General features: G+C 47.5%; 1 protein-coding gene and 1 non-coding gene across 6 annotated transcripts in view; one reads left to right on the top strand and one right to left on the bottom strand.

The window, feature by feature from the left end:
• TRAPPC10 (trafficking protein particle complex 10) overlaps positions 1 to 19904 on the top strand; it is a 70511-nt gene that overhangs the window by 14534 nt on the left and 36073 nt on the right. For 3 of the 5 annotated variants that reach the window (XM_032494802.1, XM_032494775.1, XM_032494944.1), the window contains exons 2-6: positions 935 to 1016; positions 4317 to 4452; positions 13166 to 13362; positions 17137 to 17332; positions 19116 to 19227. In XM_032494802.1, the coding sequence (XP_032350693.1) occupies positions 935 to 1016; positions 4317 to 4452; positions 13166 to 13362; positions 17137 to 17332; positions 19116 to 19227 (723 nt within the window). Of the gene's footprint in view, positions 1 to 934; positions 1017 to 4316; positions 4453 to 13165; positions 13363 to 17136; positions 17333 to 19115; positions 19228 to 19904 lie in introns of those variants that run through there. The other 2 variants (XM_032494869.1, XM_032495022.1) reach the window with 2 other exon arrangements.
• LOC116666622 lies at positions 10075 to 10181 on the bottom strand. Its single transcript, XR_004323558.1, has one exon. It is a non-coding gene; the product is annotated as a U6 spliceosomal RNA (small nuclear RNA).

Below are 19904 nucleotides of genomic sequence, written 5' to 3'. Positions count from 1 at the left end.
ACCCAGCTGCCCAGAAACGTCATTACTCAGAGCAGTGCCTTGACATTGTCACGTGGTTTTGGGGGGGTTTTGTTTTGTTTTATTTTAGGCTCCCTATAACAAAATAAGCAAATGCGTCAATGGCCCACATCAATTCCCAATGATTTCTTTAAGATCAATATAAAAGCAATTTGGAAAATGGTTTTGTTTGGAGTTAGAGGATCCTCTGAGTAGAAGAATTGGAGTCATCTGTATTAAAAGGTTCTTTTGTAGCTGAAGTATAATATGGTTGTACTCTCACTTCTGAGAGCTAAGTGGACTTTGCAGTTCTGTTAAAGCTGAGATAAAAGAGCTGCATTAACAACCCAGCGTGCAGAGCCAGACACGCCTGTTCTCCTCTCTGGTCCCCTGCCCCAGCCGGCTCCTTGCTCTCCTCTCTGGGAGGTGGCCGTGCTTGTCCCAGCGTCCTGGGACTGTCGCGAGGACGCAGTAGGAGAACGCGTGTCCCTGTGTCTCTGCTCCTACTGGCATTTGGGTACACCTCGAGCTTTTTACGTTGAGGAAACTCACGTCCCCTTGTCTGGGTTTCCTTTTCTTACGGGGTTCTGGGGCAATCTCTGCGAGCTGCAGTCAGCAGCAGCTCTGTAAGTGAGCCACGCGGGAGCTGGCGGCCGTCTCCTCGGCTTTCCACCCCCCTTCCCTGCTCCTCCTCCCCTTCTCCTCCTCCTCGTGGGGAGACCTGTACCCAGCTCTGAGAGGCCACGTGAGGCTTCCTTAGATCCTGGGGGTCAAGTACTGTGCTTTCTTGAGCCCACTTATTTAAAGACATGAAACAGTCTTGTTTTGTGATATTATTTTACTGAATTTTCAGATTGTCTAAAAATGCCAACTTAATAAATTTCAGAGCCCATTTTCCAATGTTCACCTAAAAATGCCATTTTTATTCTTGTTGAAGGTGCTGGAGATCAGAACTTATTTACCTCTATTTATCCAACGCTTTCCCAGCAACTTCCGAGAGAGCCGATGGAATGGAGAAGGTACGGTCGCCCGGTTTGGGCTGCATCTCCCTCTTCGTTCTGTGGACCTTTGTGTGAGCAAGTGAGGGACTCAGAGTTGCAGCCTGACTTCTAAGGACACTGAACGGCGCCACGTAATCTGTGGGCCTTCTTTGAGGAACGTGCTGATTTTCTCAACAAGACACAGGATGACAGAAGCAGGACACTTCTTCTGAGCTAAGGGCCCGCTTTTATAGGAGTGGCTTCTGATTCTCCATGGCTCATCAGGACATCTTAGCGGCGCAGGCGTCCTGGGGCGGAGGTGCGCCCGGCCTCCCTCCGCGGTGGCGCAGGCGCCCTCCTCTGCGGCCTGCGCTCCTGGGCTCTTCTCTTAAGGACGAGAAAGTCTACAGGAAGTTGTTATTTAAAAATGAGACAAGCCAGGCCAACCCTCCCATTTATCCTGTTGTTGTAATTGTTCATCTAATGACTTGTTCTGAGGAAATAACTGACTTTGAGTCATCTTACTGGAAAACTTATTTCTGGTAAGATTAGATATTACCTGTAGAAAATGTTTGGATTTTGACTTATTAATACAGGTAATCTGATTTTAACCAAGGTGTGTGAAAAATTTCCTGTTGTTATCTATGGTCACGCAGTTCTGAGTCTGGCTACGTCACTCCTTCCTGACCACCAGTTTGTACCCCAACTGACAGGAAGAATTAACATTCCGGATGGCTCACCCAGGCTCTCCATTGAATCTAGTCTAGTTTTTGTGCCAGTTACAGTGTTACAAGGAATGTATTTAGTTACTAACACGTAATCTAGAGTATACAGATGTGGGAGAATTCTCTCCCAGAGAAGTTATTCAACATCAGGGGGAAGGGTATAGCTCAAGCGGTAGGGCGCATGCTTAGCGTGCACAAGGTCCTGGGTTCAATCCCCAGTACTGCCTCTAAAAATAAGTCAGTAAACCTAATTACCTACCCCCAAAACCAAAGGAAAAAAAAATTATTCCGCATCTGAGAAGGCCCAGTGCTGTGAACGAGGGAAAACAACTCACAAATGGAGGAGTTTAATACTTAAAAAAATAGGAGTAATCTGGAAAGGATTTCAAATAAGTATACATCATTCAGAAAGATAGAAGAGACAAGAAAGGGAGTTAGGAGGAAAAGGTAAAATAGAGACGCAGCGTAGATTCAATATGTATTCATCTCTTCACCTTTTTGGAAATAGTGGAGAACAGAATAGGGAGGCCTAAGTGTGCGAGGGCAGAGGAGGGTGGGGATGGCTGCACAGAGCAGGGTAGACGCCTTCTTGGGAGGTGGAGGATGGACGGAGGGAGAGCTGAGCCCGCGTGTCTGCAGTGGTGGATCCCAGAGAAGCAGGCAACAGGACCCAGGCCCAGGACCGCGGTAGGCCGGGGCAAGACCCAGTGGAAGGGGTGGCAGGAGAAGTTTCAGGAGATCCATGGGAGAGGGGACAGGCAATACTGGGAAGTGGGAGCGAGATGGCAGGAGCTGCTGAATGTCTAGCAGAATGAAAACAAAACCAAGGTTTATACTGTGCAGCACAGGGAAGCATATTCAGTGTCTTGTAGTAGCTCACAGTGAAAAAGAGTGTGAAAATGAGTATATGTATATTATGTATGACTGAAGCATTGCGCTGTACAGCAGAAATTGATGCAACATTGTAAACTGACTATAACTCAATAAAAGAAACAGGTTAAAAATCCAAACAAGCAAACAAACAAAAAAACAAGGAAACAAAAAGCCATACCGAAAAAAACTGGAGAAAAGAAAACCCGAATTTGCAGTCTCTAACAACATTTCAAACACTGCATAGAGTAGAGTGTTTAAGAAGAGTCTTCTCAAGGTCCTGAGGGAAAGTGCCTCTGAACCTGGAGTTCTGTGCTATTCACCCCCGCCGGAGGGAAGGCCGAGTCAGCCTCCCCAGGCCCTGGAGGAGACAGGGTGCCCGGAGGGTTTGTTTCTCTTAGGCCTGGGGGGGCCCTGATCTGTCACTTCTGGCTGTGCAGCCCCACGTGTTTGCCCCAGAGTGCGTTTAGGTCTCACACTCCTGCGTGCCACCCAGTGGAGCTGGCTGGGAAACATGCAGCCAACATAAACATTTTCAGATGTAGATGATCAGAAACTTTACCACCTTCTCTGAAATAATCAAAGGGTGTGTCTCAACAAGAAGAAAAATGAACCCACAGCTCAAGATGAAGGAAGCAGCTGCCAGCAATCAAGTCATTAAAATATTTTGCTCTAGTTATGGTATCGATCCTTTTACAAAGTAAAAAGTTTAAAATTTTGGATGAGTGGAAGACAGTAGAGAAGAAAGTGTTCTGTCTTTCTTGTTCAAGGAGAGGGAGGCATTTGCTTTAGTCTTAGAAAGGAGAATTTAAGTGTGTGCATACTAAACATTAAAATGTAATCAACAGCGGAAAAGAAATGGTTGCTTAAACTTTCAAACCAGCAGAGAAAAAGAATGGAAAAAGAAAACTTGATTAATCTCAAAAAGGACAGAAAAAAAATAAGAGTGTAAAATAGAAAATCCCCAAGTTCAAGCATAATCATGTTAAATATGGTTGGTTTCAACTTACTAATCACAGACTCCTTAGATTGGATTAAAAAATACAAAATCCAGCTTATAGATATTTAAAAGAGACACAAGTACTGGAGGTGAAAAATAGGGGTATGGAGAAAAGATATCTGTAGCATAATTTATTTTTAGAACTATAATAAATAGCTTTCTTACCCTTTGATAGCAGTGGATTGGGTGTGTGTAGCTTGTGGGGTTTCTCTGTGTGTTTAGTTCTTGGGTTGAGAAATACTGGGGACGGATGGTTACTACTGTTATTTATGCTGTGCAAACAAAAACCTGTTCTTTTCCACCAAGCAATTTTCTTTTTTGGACAATATAGGTTGTCACAAAAGTATTAGAGCGGTTAAAAGCTTTGGTAACTTCAAACTGCACTTTTGGCATTTGGGGAACTCTTTTCCTTTTATAGCGACTGTCGATTAAGTAACATCCATTTTTCTCAAGTCTGTTGTTGCAAATAGTCCTGGTTTGATAGAATGTTACTGTGCAGGTATCGTTGAGTGAAGTGAAAGATTTATGGAGAGGGAGCTTTGCATGTAAATGTGGATGGGGTTTAAAGTAATTTATAGAATCTTTTCAGATAGAATATGTAATAGTTATAATTCATGGTTAATATCATGTACATAGTTCTGAGCTCATAGATATGATTAAATTATTACTGTATTTTTCTCCTATCCTTTCTGCTGAACATTCTTTACTTATTTTTCTTAGTGACTTGTTGAAAATTTCTTATAGGTCCTATGGCCGGGCTCCGAAGATGATTCACCTCGAATCTAACTTTGTTCAATTCAAGGAGGAGCTGCTGCCCAAAGAAGGAAACAAAGCCCTGCTCACTTTCCCCTTCCTTCATATTTACTGGACGGAGTGCTGTGTGAGTATTCCTTTGGGGGAACGTTACAGAAGGCGTCCTGGAATAGAGTTAAGATGCACGGGTCTGGGTTTTGCTAAGACAGCTATACTTTTTCAGATTTACTTTTTAATTTTAATTTTTTGGTATTGGTCCCTCTTCTCCGTTTCTCAGCCAAGCGCATGGCGTTGTGGCTGCCTGTTTCTGCCCTGGCCCAGTGTGGTGCACTCGTGGTAATCACCACATAGATTCTTATTTCCTGTGTTTCCAGTTCTTGTGAGCCATCTCACTGCGCCCTTGTGGGCACGAGGTGTTTTTAATATTTACTTTCAGCTTCATTTTCGTAGCGCCACGTGTTCACCGTCGTGGCAGTTACTGTCCTTGAGAACCCTTGTTGCTGAGGGCCGGGAGCTGTGTCTCCTTCTTCGCTCCGCACCCCCCATCCTGGCCGGGCTGCCATGCTGTGAGCGCCGCAGCCCCTACTTGTACTTGGCTGTTTTATACTCGTGAACCCATTCTTGACAGAATTCTTCTTTCATGAACGAATAGAAAATTCTATGGGTCATTTCTTCTTGTCCCTTTTGACTGTAATAAGACTAGCATTTAGCAATATACAAAAATACATAAATCATGACCTATCGTGACATTTTAACCTGACTCTGAGGACGCAGAAGTTGTTTTTTGTAATTTAAATGAGAAAGGACTCACAGCTTACGCCTCTTCTCCCCTTCACCCCACGGACCTTTTGCCTCTGCTGATTCTGCTTTGTGGCCTTTCCTAGTGGAGTCACGTGGGATGGGTTTACTCCCCAGAATGGGCGACAGCGCATGTGAGATGGTGTCTACCAGGGGAGTGCTGGTTTTTATCAGGGCCAGCCACGTAGGCACCTCTGTCTGCACGTATCAAAGCCAGACTCCGGGCCAGAGTGGGTGTTAGTACCTTTTACGCCCAGTGAGGCAGGCCTCTCACGCGGTGTTGGGAACCCCTGCAGAATCCTCGTCCCCACGCACCAGCGAGGGCCCACCTTGGAGGCAGGCTACGGATGGCTGCCCCAGGCCTGCTGTGCTTAACGACGCTTCTCCCTGCAGCCCCTTGGTGGTGGTGTTGGGCTTGATCTCGTGGTCAGAGAGCTGTCCACTCTCTCCATGCTGTACGTCTCTTTTCCCCTTACAACCAATAAGCCGTCTCTGAGGAGCCACCCTAGGACCACGTGCCTGTCCTCCGTATCCAGCTTTCTTTCCCACTGAGCTTTAGCCCCAGTGATGAGTCTTCCTGAACCAGTCAGCACCCAGGATTGCAGACACCACTCCCCTAGATGATCAGCCAGCGCTCTCCTCTAGGCAAGGGCCTGTGTGGGCTTCTGTGGGCTTCTTTGTGTCTAGTGCCTCGTGGTTGGCCGGCCTCACTCTGATGTTCAGGTTGAGCAGAAAGGGTCGCTTCGCACTGGCTCCTGGGTCCTTTGGGGTGTTTTCTAACTTTCTGGCACACGGGATATTCTAGGTTCTTGTTTTCTTGCTGCCCTTGTGCCTAGACTCAGCCTTTTTTTCACAGAGACCGGGTTCCTTTGGCACTACAGAGCATCCCTGCTTCTCCACCTTTGCTCTGTAGAGCTGGGAAAGTGGATGTCTTAGAGATCATGAGTCAATGTGCCTCTGATTTTAGCCTAACGCCCCCGGCTCTTTCTTGCCTTCCCTGGTTCTGGAATGTTTACATCCGCTCTGGCCCTGACAGCACCAGCCCACGCGCTCACTGCTGCGGTGTGCGTAGAGCAGCTCCAGAGGCCCTGCGCTCACACTGCGGCCAGGACAGCCGCCGAGAAGCGGCCAGACCTCGTCTGCACGTGTGCTCGCCCAGGACTGACAGTCCACGTCCGTAGCTGGCCGGGCCAGTCCCTCAGGAGCCGTTCTCCGCGGTGTCTGCCTGGTGGCTCCGCACGTCCTTTTTCCTTATGAATTTTGGTGTCAGATTATTTTTCTGGGCGTTTTACGCTTTTGCTGCTGTTGTCAGTGGGGTTTTCTCTCCCGCTGTATCTTCTAGTCGGTGCTTTTCCGTGTCTGTAAAGGCTGTTGGTTTTGTAATGTTCACCTTGCTGAACTCTCTCGCTGTTTGTGTTGGTTTTGTCATTGATTCTCTGGGCCCCGAAGTCCGGGGTTTTCCGGGTACCCTGTCACGCCACCCGCGGACAGAGGTGGTCTTCTTTCTCCCGGCTCAGTTCTTGTGCCTCAAGTCGCTTTTCCTGTCTAAGCCGTCGTCAGGGAGCAGTGGAGGCCGTGGGTGTCTTTGCCTCGTTCCTGACTCCGATGGGAGTGCCCGTGGCGTCTCCTCATGGAGTGGGATGCTGGCTATGCGGCTGAGGTAAACGTATGCGAGCTCATGAAGGACATTCCGTCTGTTCCTGTTTTCTCGAGGGTCTTTACTAGGAATACACTGTTGAATTCTGTTAAAGGCTTTCTTATACCCAGTGGAGATACTCATGATTCTTCCCACTTAGATCTGCTAATACGCTGTATGACATTAATGGGTTTCTTATTATTGAACCATACTTGCATTCCTGGTATATTCCACTTGGTCAGGGTGTTATTGTCCTAATGTGGTGGTGGTGTCTGTTCACGTTATTTATGATTTTTTTCACCTGTATTCACAAGTGATTGACCTATAACTTGTTTGTGTGTGCTGTCTTTACCAGGTTTAGGTGTCAGTGTTATACTTGATTCATAAAAGTAACTTGGAAGTTTTTGTTTGTTTTCCGTACGTGAAACAATTTATGTAGCACGGGCGCTGTCTGCTCTTGGGGGTGTGGTGGAGTTCTTCTGAGAAACCATCTGGGCCCAGTAGTTTCTTGAGGGATAGTTCCTTGGTTACTCTCTTACCTCTTCCATAGAAATTGGTCTGCTTCAGCCATTTGTCAGTTTTGATAAACTGTATTTTTCTTAGAAATGATCCATTTCAGTAAAGTTTTAAAGTTTCTTTTCACTGAGGTGTATAAAGTGGCTGTTTTTGTTTTTGACTTTTAAAATGTGCTCTGTGTCAGTAGTTACTCCTCCACCCCTGTTCCTTATTTTGTATATTTGTGTTTTCTCCTTTCCTCCCTTGATTAAATTAGCTACTTTGATTCTTTTCCTCAGAACCAGGCTTTTTATTTATTAATCTGATATACTATCAGTATATTTTCTACCTTACTAATTTCTGCTTTTATTTTTATTATTTCCTTCTTTCGTTTTCTTGTAATTTACTTTGTTCTTTTCCTTATTTTTTTAAGCTGGAAATGCATTTTCATTCTTAAATTTTTAATGATATAAGTCTTTAAAGACGTGAATTTAAATATATCCTTGTGCTCTCTTATTATTTTTCAAAAATACTCTATATTCTGTTTGTATTGCCCCTTTCACTCTGTAGTTTAACAGAAAGCTTTTTAATCTTCAGAAGGAAATTTAAAACTCTTTTCACTTTTAAATTCCTAATTTTACTGCATTATGATCAGAGTGGTGTTTATAGTATTTCTGTTTTATGAAACTTATTTTTTTCCTTGTGACCTAATAAAGGTTTTTGTAGCTGTTTTGTGTGTGTGAGAACGTATTTTCTCTGTTTTCAGAGCTGCCTACTGGGTATGTCGTTCAGGTTGTTTATATTTGTTTGTCCACTTGGCCTACCTGTAACTGACTGGTATGTTGAAGGCTTTTATTACTAGTACATTTCTATTCCTCTTGCATCTTCCATAATTTCTGTTTTGTACAGATAGTTGATGTATTATTTCGTGCATAGATGTTCATAAGTATAATAATTTTTATGGAGTGAAATATGTCACTAAAAACATGGTTTCCGAGTAGTGTTCTGTTTCAGGTTTAGGAAGGCCTTGTCTATCTGAAGATAATAGCTGATTTTCTCCTATTTTTTTTTTGATAATTTTATAATTTGTGTTTTACATTTGGATCTGTATGGTTTCAAGTTATCTTTGTGTATGGTGGGAGCAGTGTGGGTTCAGGGTCTAATTTAAAGTCTAAATGGTAGTGAATTGGCCTAACATTTCAGAATCATCTAGCTTTTCCCCATTTATTGAAAGTGTCATCTTTATTTTAAACCAATATCTTGTATGCTCAATATTCTGGACACATCGGTTCTATTGACCATTGTCTGTTCTGTGCCAGGACCAGACTTTTCATTACATTTAATTACATTTTTATAACGCGTATTGATGTCTGTTCTTTAAAATAAATCTCTTGGCTAGTATACATGTTCTCTTCTGTATACGTTTTAGAATCGGGTTGCTAGGTGCACAAATTTTGTTTTCCAAAAATGTCTGTTGTACCAGTGCATCCCGTCCCATGTGCTCTTCTTTGCATGGCAGTGACCTTCCTCTGTTGAGAGGTTAGGTCTTTGTTTCCTCCAGTTGAATCTGGGTGGGCTTCTGACTGGCAGAAGGGACACTGTGACTCCTGAGACTGTCATAAAAGGTAATATATCTTTTGCCGGGTCCTCCTGGGATGCTTGCTCTTAGATCCCAGCCCCCATTCTGTGATGAAGTCAGTGGCCTCAGGAAGGCCCTCTGGGGTGTGCACCCCTGGTCCCAGCAGACGCCGCCAGCAGGCCAGCGTCCACCACCACCGTGTCTGCCTTCTAGCTCCCCACAGCTGGTACCGGGTGGAGTGGACGAGCTGTCCAGCAAATCTCCAGAGTGTAGATTTGTGAGCGGAGTAAATGTTCTGGACCACTTGGTATTATAGTGGTTTGTTACAAAGCCACGGATAAAACTGGAACACTGATTGAAAAGACTGGAGGTGTTTTGGTTGGATTGCCTAGAAAAAGTTACAGGTTCATTTGAGAAGAATTTTAGTGATCACGAGTTCTCTCATCTGGGAACCTGGTTTGTTTCTCCATTCTTTATGCCTTTTTTTGTGCCCTTTAGTGATGTGTTGTAATGTTTTTCACAGAAGTCCTGCAGCTTTATTGCTAGATACAGTTTTTGTGGACAGTATGGTTGTGGGTTTTCCCTTAAACTTAAGTTTTCAATAGGGAGCCTTTGGGGCTTGTTGTTGTTGTTTTAGGGTTTTTGTTTTGTCTTACTTTTGATTATTATCTGTTAAGAAAGTTTCCGGGAGCAGGCTGACACGGTTGAGGATTTCTAGATTTAGAAGTCAGGCCCTCTGTCGGGTTCTCTCAGTGGCCGCTTTGGGGTTTACAGTCTGCGCTGTGACTCCCGGCTCCTTCCGTCAGTGCTGTTGGGCTGCTTGGCATGTGCTTTCATTTCCCCGCCTTGTGTGTGTTGTAGACCCCACATACATTGTTACTATTTTTGCTTTAAATAGTCAAGCTGTTTTAAAGAGAGCAAAGGTGAGGAAGGGTGTCTCTCTGCCTGCAGGGCAGCCGCTGCCAGCACCTCCGGCCCAGCGTGTGGATCCCGCCCGTCAGCCGATGCCGCGTCCTTCTCCCCGGAGGCCTTTCCCTTTCGCGCAGCGCAGGCCCGCTGGCGAGCAGCTCCTTCAGCTGTCACGTACTGAAGAAAGAATTTTGCCTTCATTTTTGGAAAATATTTCCCTGATAGAGAATTCTAGTTTGAAGTTTAATTTTCCTTTCAGCACTTAAAGGATATTACCCCACTGTCTTTTGGTTTCTGTTGTTTCTGTTTGTTTGTTTCAGTATATTTTTATTAAAAATACGGCACGCTTCACGAGTCTGCGTGCCGGCCCCGCGCAGGGGCCCTGCCTGTCCTCTCTGCGTCGTTCCAGGGCGAGTGCACGTGCTGCCGGGGCGCGCACGCGTTTCTCTTGTCATCCATGAGGAGCCTTTGATGTTTGTCTCGTTACTTTGTACATAAATGTCTTTCCTGTAGTGGTTTAAGATTTTTTTTCTTTATCAGTGATTTTAAGCAGTTTGGTCATGATATGCCTTGGTATAGGTTCCTTCATGTTTCTTGTGCTTGGAGTTTTTTGGTTTTTAGGGTTTGTAATTTTGGTCAGATTGAGACTATTTTTGGTTATTATTTCTTCATATAGTTTTCCTGTTGCTTTCCTTCTGTGCTCTCCTTCGGGGACTTGTGTGTGAGGCCACGTGAAGCCCCAGCTCCCTGAGGCGCTGCTGCGGTTCCATCCATCTGTGTTGCACGTGGAGGATCTGTTTCTCCGCCTCCACGTGACCGGATCCTTTCTTCTGCAGTGTCTGGTCTGCTCTCAATCCCACCCGGTGTGTTTGTTCACGTTAGACATTATGATGTTCATCTCTAGGAGTTCCACATGAGTCTCTTTCTTCTTTTTAAAATGTCTTCCATGTCTGCTTACCATCAGGCTTTCTCTGCCTTTGTGAACACATGAAATATGGTTGCAGTAACTATTTTAATGGCTTTGTCTATTAACTCTATAATCTGTATCGTTACTGAGTCTATTTCTGTGATCAGTTTAGGACTAATTATCCCTCACTTCCTGAGTTCTCTGCCCGATGCCCTGTGAATTAGGAGGTTTTCCCGGCTGGACTGTGGAAATAAGTACTGTTCCTGGCCCTGTGCTGGTGTCCAGTCCCGCCTGACGGCCTCTCCGAGGCTCTGTGCGGCTCCCACCCAGTGTGCCGACAAGGTCCCGGCCGGATTCCCCAGGGCTCTCTCTGTGCTGCTGGCTCCTCTCTGGTGCTCTGACCTGCGAGGCCGTCCGCCTTTGCCTCCCAGGACTCCTTGGCTCCTCCTCCTCCACGCAGGGAGTTCGCCAGGCTCGAGCTCAGTCTCCCGCCCTCTGTTGCGGTCTGTAAGCGCTCCGGGTGGTCAGCAGGGCCGCTCCAGGGCTCGCCTTGCTTGTTTTCCTTTCTCAGGGGTCACTGTCCCGTGTTGCCTGATGTCCAGGTCTCAGAAACCCTTGGTTCATGTTTGTTTTGCTTGTTTCAGGTCGTTGTGTCGGTCTGGTCCTTGTCACTTCGTCTTGTCTGGAAGTGGTGGTCAGCATGTGCTCACTGATTTCTAGTTTCCGGTGTGTAAGCCGTTACTGTCATATATTTTAATGCTCAGATTATCCCAGATTTGGCTTCCATGTCCTTAGCCTCAGTGTCTCAGCTTGGGTTCCTCTTCTGCAGAGTTGCCGAGTCTCTTTAGTAACGTTCCCCATTTGCTCACTGTCGTGAGCGATGGGCTAGATTTTGTACTGATTTTCCCCAGAACTTTGTGGAGCCCTGTCCTGCCTGCTGCTCAGCGAGCCCTCTCCTGAGAGTCCCTGCATAACGCCAAGCTGGTGTCCCCTTGGGGTGCAGCAGAAGAGCTGAGGGTGCGGGGGGGACTGGAGTTGGAGTCCAGGGAAGGGTGCCCGGAACCAGCCCCCGTGACAGCCTTGGAGCTTTTCCCAGCTCTTCACTGCACCTTGACTGGCTGCTCTTTGATTTTAAAGCTACCAGAGTCTGTGGCTGCTGGTCCCCTAGCCTTTTGGTTTCACTTTCCAGGTGGCATGCATCTGGGTCCATAGAGTTCTGCCAGAACACCGACATCGCAAAGTCTAGACCTCAGGTCCCGAGAACCGCCATTGTGTGGGAAACATGCAGTATATGAGCATTACTGTTGGATAGTAATTCACAGAAAATCAATTTTGCAGGGTGGTTTTCTTCTTAATTTTAAACCAGAAGGTCTTTTTCAGATTGTAGTTGTTTTAAATTTAAATTGAGGACATAGCAGTTTTTAAAACTTCTAAGTACTGCCTTTTAGAACTTTCCACTTGTCAATTAAATCATAGGAGGGACTGGATATAGAATATGAAATTTAACTCATTCATGGATCAAAATCACATGAGTGTTATTTGAGAGAGACTAAAAATCCAGACAAAATACGGACAGGATAATGAGGAATCTTTCTATTAAAAGTGGGAGAAGTAGATATTTAAGCAGTAGCTATGAATTATAGTTTCCAAAAGTTTGTAAGCGCCTTGTGCTGAAATGAGATAAGCATCTTGGTTTTAGGTTTTCACTCTGAGTCTGCTAGGTGGATTTGTGGAGCATTCATGACAGCTGTAAGCAGAGACAGACAGCAAGGACCACTTCTGTTCCCCTGCTTCCCCGGAAGAGCGCTGAGGCTGGACTCGGCTTTAGTGCAAGCAGGGTGCTCTCGTTGGCAGGCGGAGCGTTTGGGACTTGGAGTCAGAAGCCACATTCATTTCTGGGACCAGGCTGGCTCCCTATGGATCCATATGAATGAGAACCACTTTCAGAGCCCTAGATGGTCCTCCTTCCTCGGGTTCGCCGCTGAAGCGGCCTTGCCTTGACACGGCCTGCGAGTGGCATGGAGGTCGGCTTGGTTCTGGGGCCCCCAGAGAGCCGAGGGGCTGCGAGGGAAACCATGGTGAGACCGGCCTGGGCTTTTTGCGAGTGGCCGCAGCCCTGGGCGGGCAGCCAGCCTGCAGCAGGAGAAGCCGCTCGCCGCTCCGTCGCGGTGGGGCCGGGGGCTGGGTGGGACCCTGCAGCGCTTGGTGCGGGGCCTCTGCTGTACACATCTGGGTTTCCAGGTCCCAGCTCACTAAGCAGATCCTGTGGCTGTGGGCAGCTTGCTCAGCCCTCTGACTCCGCCTCTTCCCTGTATGTTGGGGGAGCCTCCCTCAGAGCCACTGGTCCACGGGCTGGTGCGGAGCCAGCCTGAAGCGCCGGCAGCAGCACCGCGCTGGTCCCGTCCCGAAGTGGTCAAGTGCGGTTGCTGCTCTATTCTTTGTTATTGGACACGTCTTGCCAGATAAACTAAAGAGTATTAATTAGCCTGCTTTCACGGTGACTTGTTTATTTTCAGGATACTGAAGTGTATAAAGCTACAGTAAAAGACGACCTTACAAAGTGGCAAAATGTTCTGAAATCTCATAGCTCGGTGGACTGGTTAATAGTAGTAGTTGAAAATGACGCCAAGAAAAAAAACAAAACCAACATCCTTCCTCGAACTTCTATTGTGGACAAAATAAGGAATGACTTTTGTAATAAACAGAGTGACAGGTAAGTGTATCTTTTATTTTTCCTCATTGGGCTGATACCTGGATGTGCAGTTTACTGGCTCCCGAGTAGGAATAAATACGAACGCTGTGTGCGCCTGTTGTGTGCCTGACACCTGGGCATGTGGTGTGTGCTAAAGGGAGGACCGCATCCCTCTCCCCGCGGAGTTCCTGGGCTGCTGGCAAGAACATGCAGGGGCTGCCTGGGACGAGAGGCCCCACACCCGCAACCGTGGGAGCGAACACAGGGCCCGTCTGAAGACGGGGAATGGGTGTCAGCGCAGGAGGGTTTTGAGCAGTCTGTGGCCCTTGTGTGCAGTGGGGGTCTCTAAACAATTCTTAGGTTAGGGGACCCTGTGTTTTATTTGTTTACCTAAACACCTAGTAGGATTCCTGAAGCAGATGTTGTAAGATGCTGACTTAATCTCCTTCAGATCAAGGTTAAGATTAAAAGGGAATCTGAAAGGCTGCTCTGGAGCGTGGACTTACCTTCCCCTCTTGCTTTTTCCCTTCTGGGCCTTGTTCCCTCCTGTGGGCATTGCTGTACCTTGCTGTTCAGTGATGCCGCTCCAGCTGTGCTGGCCAGCGTGTTTCTTAACACCGTGCCCATTTTAGTCTGTATCTCGTAGTTTCGCACTTTCGCTCCCCCAGGTCCGGGGGTGCAGTGGTGAGCCTCATCCCTGCGCTGGAGCTGCGGGGTCAAGCGGCGGAGACGGGTGTTACTTCACACCCCCATCATCGCACTTGGGGTTGTCACGGTGGCAAATGCTCAGACGGAAGGTTCCAGAGTGTGGCAGGAGCCTGGAGCAGGGGTCTGGCCTGCTCTGAGGGCTGCTGGAGCTGCCCTGAGAAAGCAGTGCTGAGGCTAAGAAGTAAGGGTGCAGAAGGAGGTGAGGGAAGACGTCCGGGGTGCGTGTGGCCGGGAGCACCAAGCAGAGGCCGCCGCGTGGCTGACTTACCTGCGGGCTGCGTCCGCGGCGGGGCCGCCCCGTGAGTCCACAGCTCTTCAGGGAAGCAGCCACATGTGGGCTTCCTCTTTCTGTCCCACATGATCCTGGCCACGTAGCAGTGTCCTGACTTGGCTTTGTCTAAAGTTTGAGTCAAATATTAGTTTGTTGAGCTTACGGTTTATCTGAGGGAAATTTCATGCCATTGGGACTTGTGGGAAGTTTTTCCTAAAATCTGGTGTTCATAAATTAGTTATCTCAAAGGAACCAGCTTAACATTCTAACAAGAAGCCCCACAGCTGAGTGTCCTTGCCGCCCTGTGCCCCCGCACACTGACGTTTCTGTTCTGGGGGAAGTGAGAGCGGACGCCGTGGGCCGGAGTGGGGGGGCGGAGCCGGCCACGCGGCCTCCCCGCGCTCGGGGCACTGCAGAGGAACCGCGTGTTTGGGGGCTTCACTCAGTAAATAGATAGGCACTAGCGCGGTGTATTCGTCTAAACTTGTGAAAGGTTCATATTCTGTAGTAAGTTTTTCAGAGTGCTTGTGGGTTACTTTTGTCTGTGTTACAATTTTTATCTCATTGCCAAAAGTATGTTTCTGCTGGCCCATTTAAAACTAACTTTAGTGGTGCTTCTTTATATTTTAACTTAGAAAAATTTTTAATATTTCATCTTAAGTATTTAAAAATACCTTCTAACATTTTGATTTTCATTAATCTCCTAAGCTACCTTTGACAAATCCGTGTTCTTTTTTTGTCAAATCTGTGTTCTTAAGGTATAGATTTCACTTAATAGAAAATTTTTTCTTTGAACAATAAATGCATTTCTACACCATTATTGTTAGTATATACTATTCTACAATATTAATGCACTGTAAGTTATTTATATAATCCTCTGCTGGAATTAGAAGTTATTGCTTACTTACTATTATAAACAACATTATAAACCTCTTTCTAGCTCAGAACTTAATTTACATCTTTAATTATTTCCTTAGGCTAAGTCCCTAAAAGGAAAAGTACTTGGTAAGAGTTTGGTGCACTTTTGAGCTTTCGGGGTGCTGAGACGGGGGCTGTGTCGGGGGCTGTGTGCTGATGGTCCGCGCTCCGGGGGCGGCAGGTCCCAGCCCGTGGCTCCCCGCCACGCAGCACTGTGCTCGTCTCCTCATGGGCCCCCGCCGCCCCGCTTTGAGCTGTTTTGGGTTCTCCCTCTACGAGTTAACTGTCTAGGCATGATGTGAGTTTCTGAAGCTTAGCTGTTTTTTTTATTAATAAAAGAAGAGGATCTAGAAACGGTAAACGCTGAAGGGGCAGAATAAGGGATAGAGAGTGTACTGAACATATTGCCTGATTGGTAAGTACCGGTCACTGAAAAACATGCTGTTTTTGTGTTTAGTGTTTGTGTCAGTTCCCGTTTTCACCCTCCCCTGTAGGTTCAGGGGTGCAGGGTCTGTGTCTGGTCCAGAATAAATGTTGATGATTGCAGCCCTTGAGAATGCCTTAGGGGCAGACTACTGAGCTGATGGTTCTGGCAGCTCCCGTAGTGAGTAATACGCATTAGCCCTTTGGCGGGGAGCTTGGGAGTGAGCTGGCTGGACCCCCTCATCTTTGGGGGAAGAAGCAGTGTCTGGTGGGGTGGAGTGACTGGAATTAAAGCCAGCTACCGGTTTTTGCATTTTCCTCTTGGTACTGATTATTCATTCACCTGGTGGATTGTCCAGAGTATGGGCCATCTCACCCTTTTTCTCCACTGATTTATAATTGCATAGACTTAGTCCTTCCTCCGGGAGGTATGACGGGGCTCAGAGAAGATGAAACTTAGAAACCTGTCGTTCTGCTACTTGCTGGTAGTTCGTGTGAGATATTCACGGAGGAGAAGTGTTAAAACTCCCAGCATCAACATTTGAAAAGCATTTCTGAGCTCAGGTTTATCCATCTTCTTTCTAGAAAGAAAGGCACCTTTTCCAGCCTGCTGGATGAACATGCTGTCTTTTCCAGCTCTGCTGGAAGCACTTGTGCTTTTATGTCTTTGTTGTCTTCACACCGTGATACGGAGTCTTTTCATGGTGAAGGTTTATTATACCTGCAACTTAAGCCACATTCTTCTGGGCCTTTGTTTTTAATGATTTATTAGCCATGCTTTGAGGAGCTCACGGTCTGGTGGGAGAAGCAGACCAAGAAGGAGAGAAACCAAGCGCAGCGGGAGTGTGAGCCCAGCGGGGCCGTGCGGGCCGGCAGCTCGGGGAGCGCTGGCTGCCCAGAGGGCCGGTGGCCTGTCGGCCGAGCAGGGTGTTGCAGGGCGAGGGGGGGCCGCTTTCTCTAGGTGGAAGGAGGTGGGAGCACCAGGCGCTCCGCGGGCTTGAGTCGGGGGCGGTCGGGATCACAGTGAGACAGCCAGACCGGTCCACGTGGTCAGGGTCCTCGTGCGCCGCGTTGAAAGATCTAAATTTCAGTCTGTCCGTTACAAGGAACCAGAAGAGGTTTTTGAGGAGGGCAGGGCGAATGGGGTTTGGGAACTGAGTGGGACATGATCACCGTATGTTACAGAGAGCCCTGGAGGCAGGGTCTGACACTCAAGACGCATCAGAAGCCCCTCCCCCTTTCCAGTCCGTTCTTCAGCAGCTCTCAGGAGCAGCACCCACTGCTCACGTGGTATTAGACCAGTTTATGATAAGCCTTTTCCTGATCTGATTCCTCACCCCCTGCCTGATGTGTTTCACCAGTTGGAGGGAGGAAGGGGAAGAAGGAGGTCAGTTTGCACCCCAGGAAGGCGGCGGCAGCTGGGCAGTGGTGCTGAGCTCGGGCGTCTCCCACAGAGTCCGCTCATGTCTCCGCAGGTGTGTTGTGCTCTCCGACCCCTTGAAGGACTCCTCCCGAACTCAGGAATCCTGGAATGCCTTCCTGACCAAACTCAGGACATTGCTTCTTATGTCTTTTACCAAGAACCTGGGCAAGTTTGAGGATGACATGAGAACCTTGAGGGAGAAGAGGACTGAGCCTGGCTGGAGCTTCTGTGAATACTTCATGGTTCAGGTATGTGATGAGCCACCAGACTCTGCCGTTTTCTCCTCCTCTCCCTCCCTCTCTCATTCTTTAGGAATAAGGAGCTCTCTTATGGTAATTCAAACTGACGCAGTTTTAGAACCAAAAGACAGTAAACTGGCTAACAGATGATGCTTCGTTCTCTCGGCTTAAAGCAGAGGGTCTGAGGCCATCTCCTAAGTGATGATGTTGTCAGCTGCCCGGCCGCTTCAGAGCTTGGCATCTAGCCTTCTGTGAAACAGGCCTCGTCCTCAGAGGATTTCTGGTTCTGCTCAGGTCTTGGGCCTCTGGGCTGTCTACCCCGGACATGACTTGGGCGGAGGGGCCCCAGCAGTGGTGATGGCCCTGATGGTAAAGACATCTGCCCCCGGCCCAGCACCGTGGTTAGGTGATGAATTCTCAGGAATACTTCCTCTGTGGCTTCGTTTCATAACCTTGGGTTCCAATAAAAGATTGCTGTAAGCTCGGTTCTTCACTCTAGTTTACAGAGATGCTTAGTTTTTAAAAATGGTGGTCAATGATCAGACTTTTTCTTTTTAAGAAGAAAAGTCTTAAGTAAATGAAGGGATGTGTAATAGTGTAGTTTGGGGAGAAGACCCTGCTAACATGGCACAGGGTGGTAAGAACGTCTCTCTTGGGGACCAGAGTATGTTCACCATATTTTGACTGAAAAGCATAAGTTTCCTATTTTAGCATCACTTGTATATTAATTACTGAAGAAATAATGTGCTTTGAATAAATAGAAGACCAGTTCTCGTTAGAAATTTTGAACTTTATCTCTTACTCTGCCGCTTCTGTCTTGGTGTTTGGATGAGCTTGGCCTCGTAAGGGGATTTGAGCGTGCTCACCGTTCTCTGTGTGGCTGACCCGTGACAGCTCTTTCAGGTTGCCCTGTCCCTTAAACTCGTTTCTAAGAGTAACAAACAAGGAAAGAGGGAGTCTAAATGAACCCAGTGGTGTTGGATTGGAATCTGAGGTCTCAGTGTGAACCCCTGGGTGGATGGATGACGGATGGATAGATTCAGAAATACAGACGTTTGGGTAAATGAGGGTTAGTACATATCCATACGTTTCTTCCAGGACAAATGGCAGCTCAGTAGCAGTGAGTTAGTGCCAAGACCGCGGTTTCTACACTGCACTCTCCAGCACAAGGTGCCGGGGCTCCTCGTGGAGGGTTAGATCCCAGGGCTGGTGCAGGGGAAACACAGTGTCTTGTAGGACTAGAAAGTAAGAAAGCGTACAAGAAGAAATGGTTTGTCAAGAGAACGGACGCACCGCCTAGAGGAGCCTCCTGATCAGGCCGAAGCTGGAACAGCTTGCGCGACAAAGTAAATAATGCTAGAATTGGGCTGTAACCCATGGGGTGAGGTTAATACCCACAGGCTTACACAGAGACAGGTAAACAGTTTAAATAAGTAAATGGAGGTTGAGCCCAGCCCTTCCGTGGGGAAGAATTCCATTTAAGAAGTGCGTGTCTGGGGAGGCAGGGGGACCTGCAGGGACGAGAGGCTGATGGTCACGCCCCCTGCTGCTGACAGGCCAGGGCGAAGTGTCCAGGAATCACTGGGCCTCCTCCCTCTCTCTGGTCCCCTCTCCCTGTGCGCACAAAGGTTGACAGGAGCGGTCACTAAGTTGACTTTGACTTCACATAGCGCAAGTATCGCTCATTGCTGCGTACTTTTCTGTGTTTTAATCTTTCATAGCTATGTGTTTCAGCACATTCATTTATGTTTTTGCTTTTTTTTTTTTTTTTGGACTTTTTTTGGGTGAACAGGAGGAACTTGCCTTTGTTTTTGAGATGCTGCAGCAGTTTGAAGACGCCCTGGTGCAGTACGATGAGCTGGACGCCCTGTTTTCTCAGTATGTTGTCAACTTTGGTGCTGGGGGTGAGTAGCAGAGCTCTAGAAACAGCCCCTCCCTCCGCACAGGCTCCCCGCTCCTCAGGGCCGGGGGCCGCCGCTTAGTCACCCAGCGATGGGCTGTCCTTTGTTGTTTTTGCATGGATTATGCAGGCTATATTCCTATGGTTCCTATGGGAAATGAAATGAGAATTGAGAGCTAACGTTGTTTTTAGATAGAAAGTGTCATTTCTGCAGCTCACAGCTGGCTGGTGATGCTTCTGATTCTGTGCCTCCTTGGGAGCATAGGAGTGGAATCTTCTGTTGAGAGGCTGTCTTTGTAATATTTGAGTGGTCATTGCAGTGAGTCTTACGTGACAATGTTGTGAAGGGCGCTCATCTTTTAAACTTTTAAATGATGTCTTAAGTCTTCTACAAATACGACGTTAGCACAGTGGCAGAGGAAGAAGCTTCTCATTGTGCTCACTGCTTTCTGCTTGACGCTGCTTTTGAGAGAAGTGGCACCACACCGCGACGCCCGCGGCCTGTAGCTGTCCTCGTCAGCCGTCCGCCAGCGGCGCCTCTTCAGGCTGACGGGTCAGGGTCGGAGCCACTGCTGACGGCAGCCGCGTAGCACTTCACAGCGCGGGTTCGTTAGCTGTGTTCAGCCACCCCTGGTGTTGGACATTTGGGTTGTTTCCACTCTTGCTACCACAAGCAGTGCT

Source organism: Camelus ferus, chromosome 1 (genome assembly GCF_009834535.1).
Source record: "Camelus ferus isolate YT-003-E chromosome 1, BCGSAC_Cfer_1.0, whole genome shotgun sequence".
Classification (NCBI taxonomy): domain Eukaryota; kingdom Metazoa; phylum Chordata; class Mammalia; order Artiodactyla; family Camelidae; genus Camelus; species Camelus ferus.
Note: the sequence above shows the minus strand (reverse complement) of the source record. Positions and strands in the feature narration are given on the sequence as shown.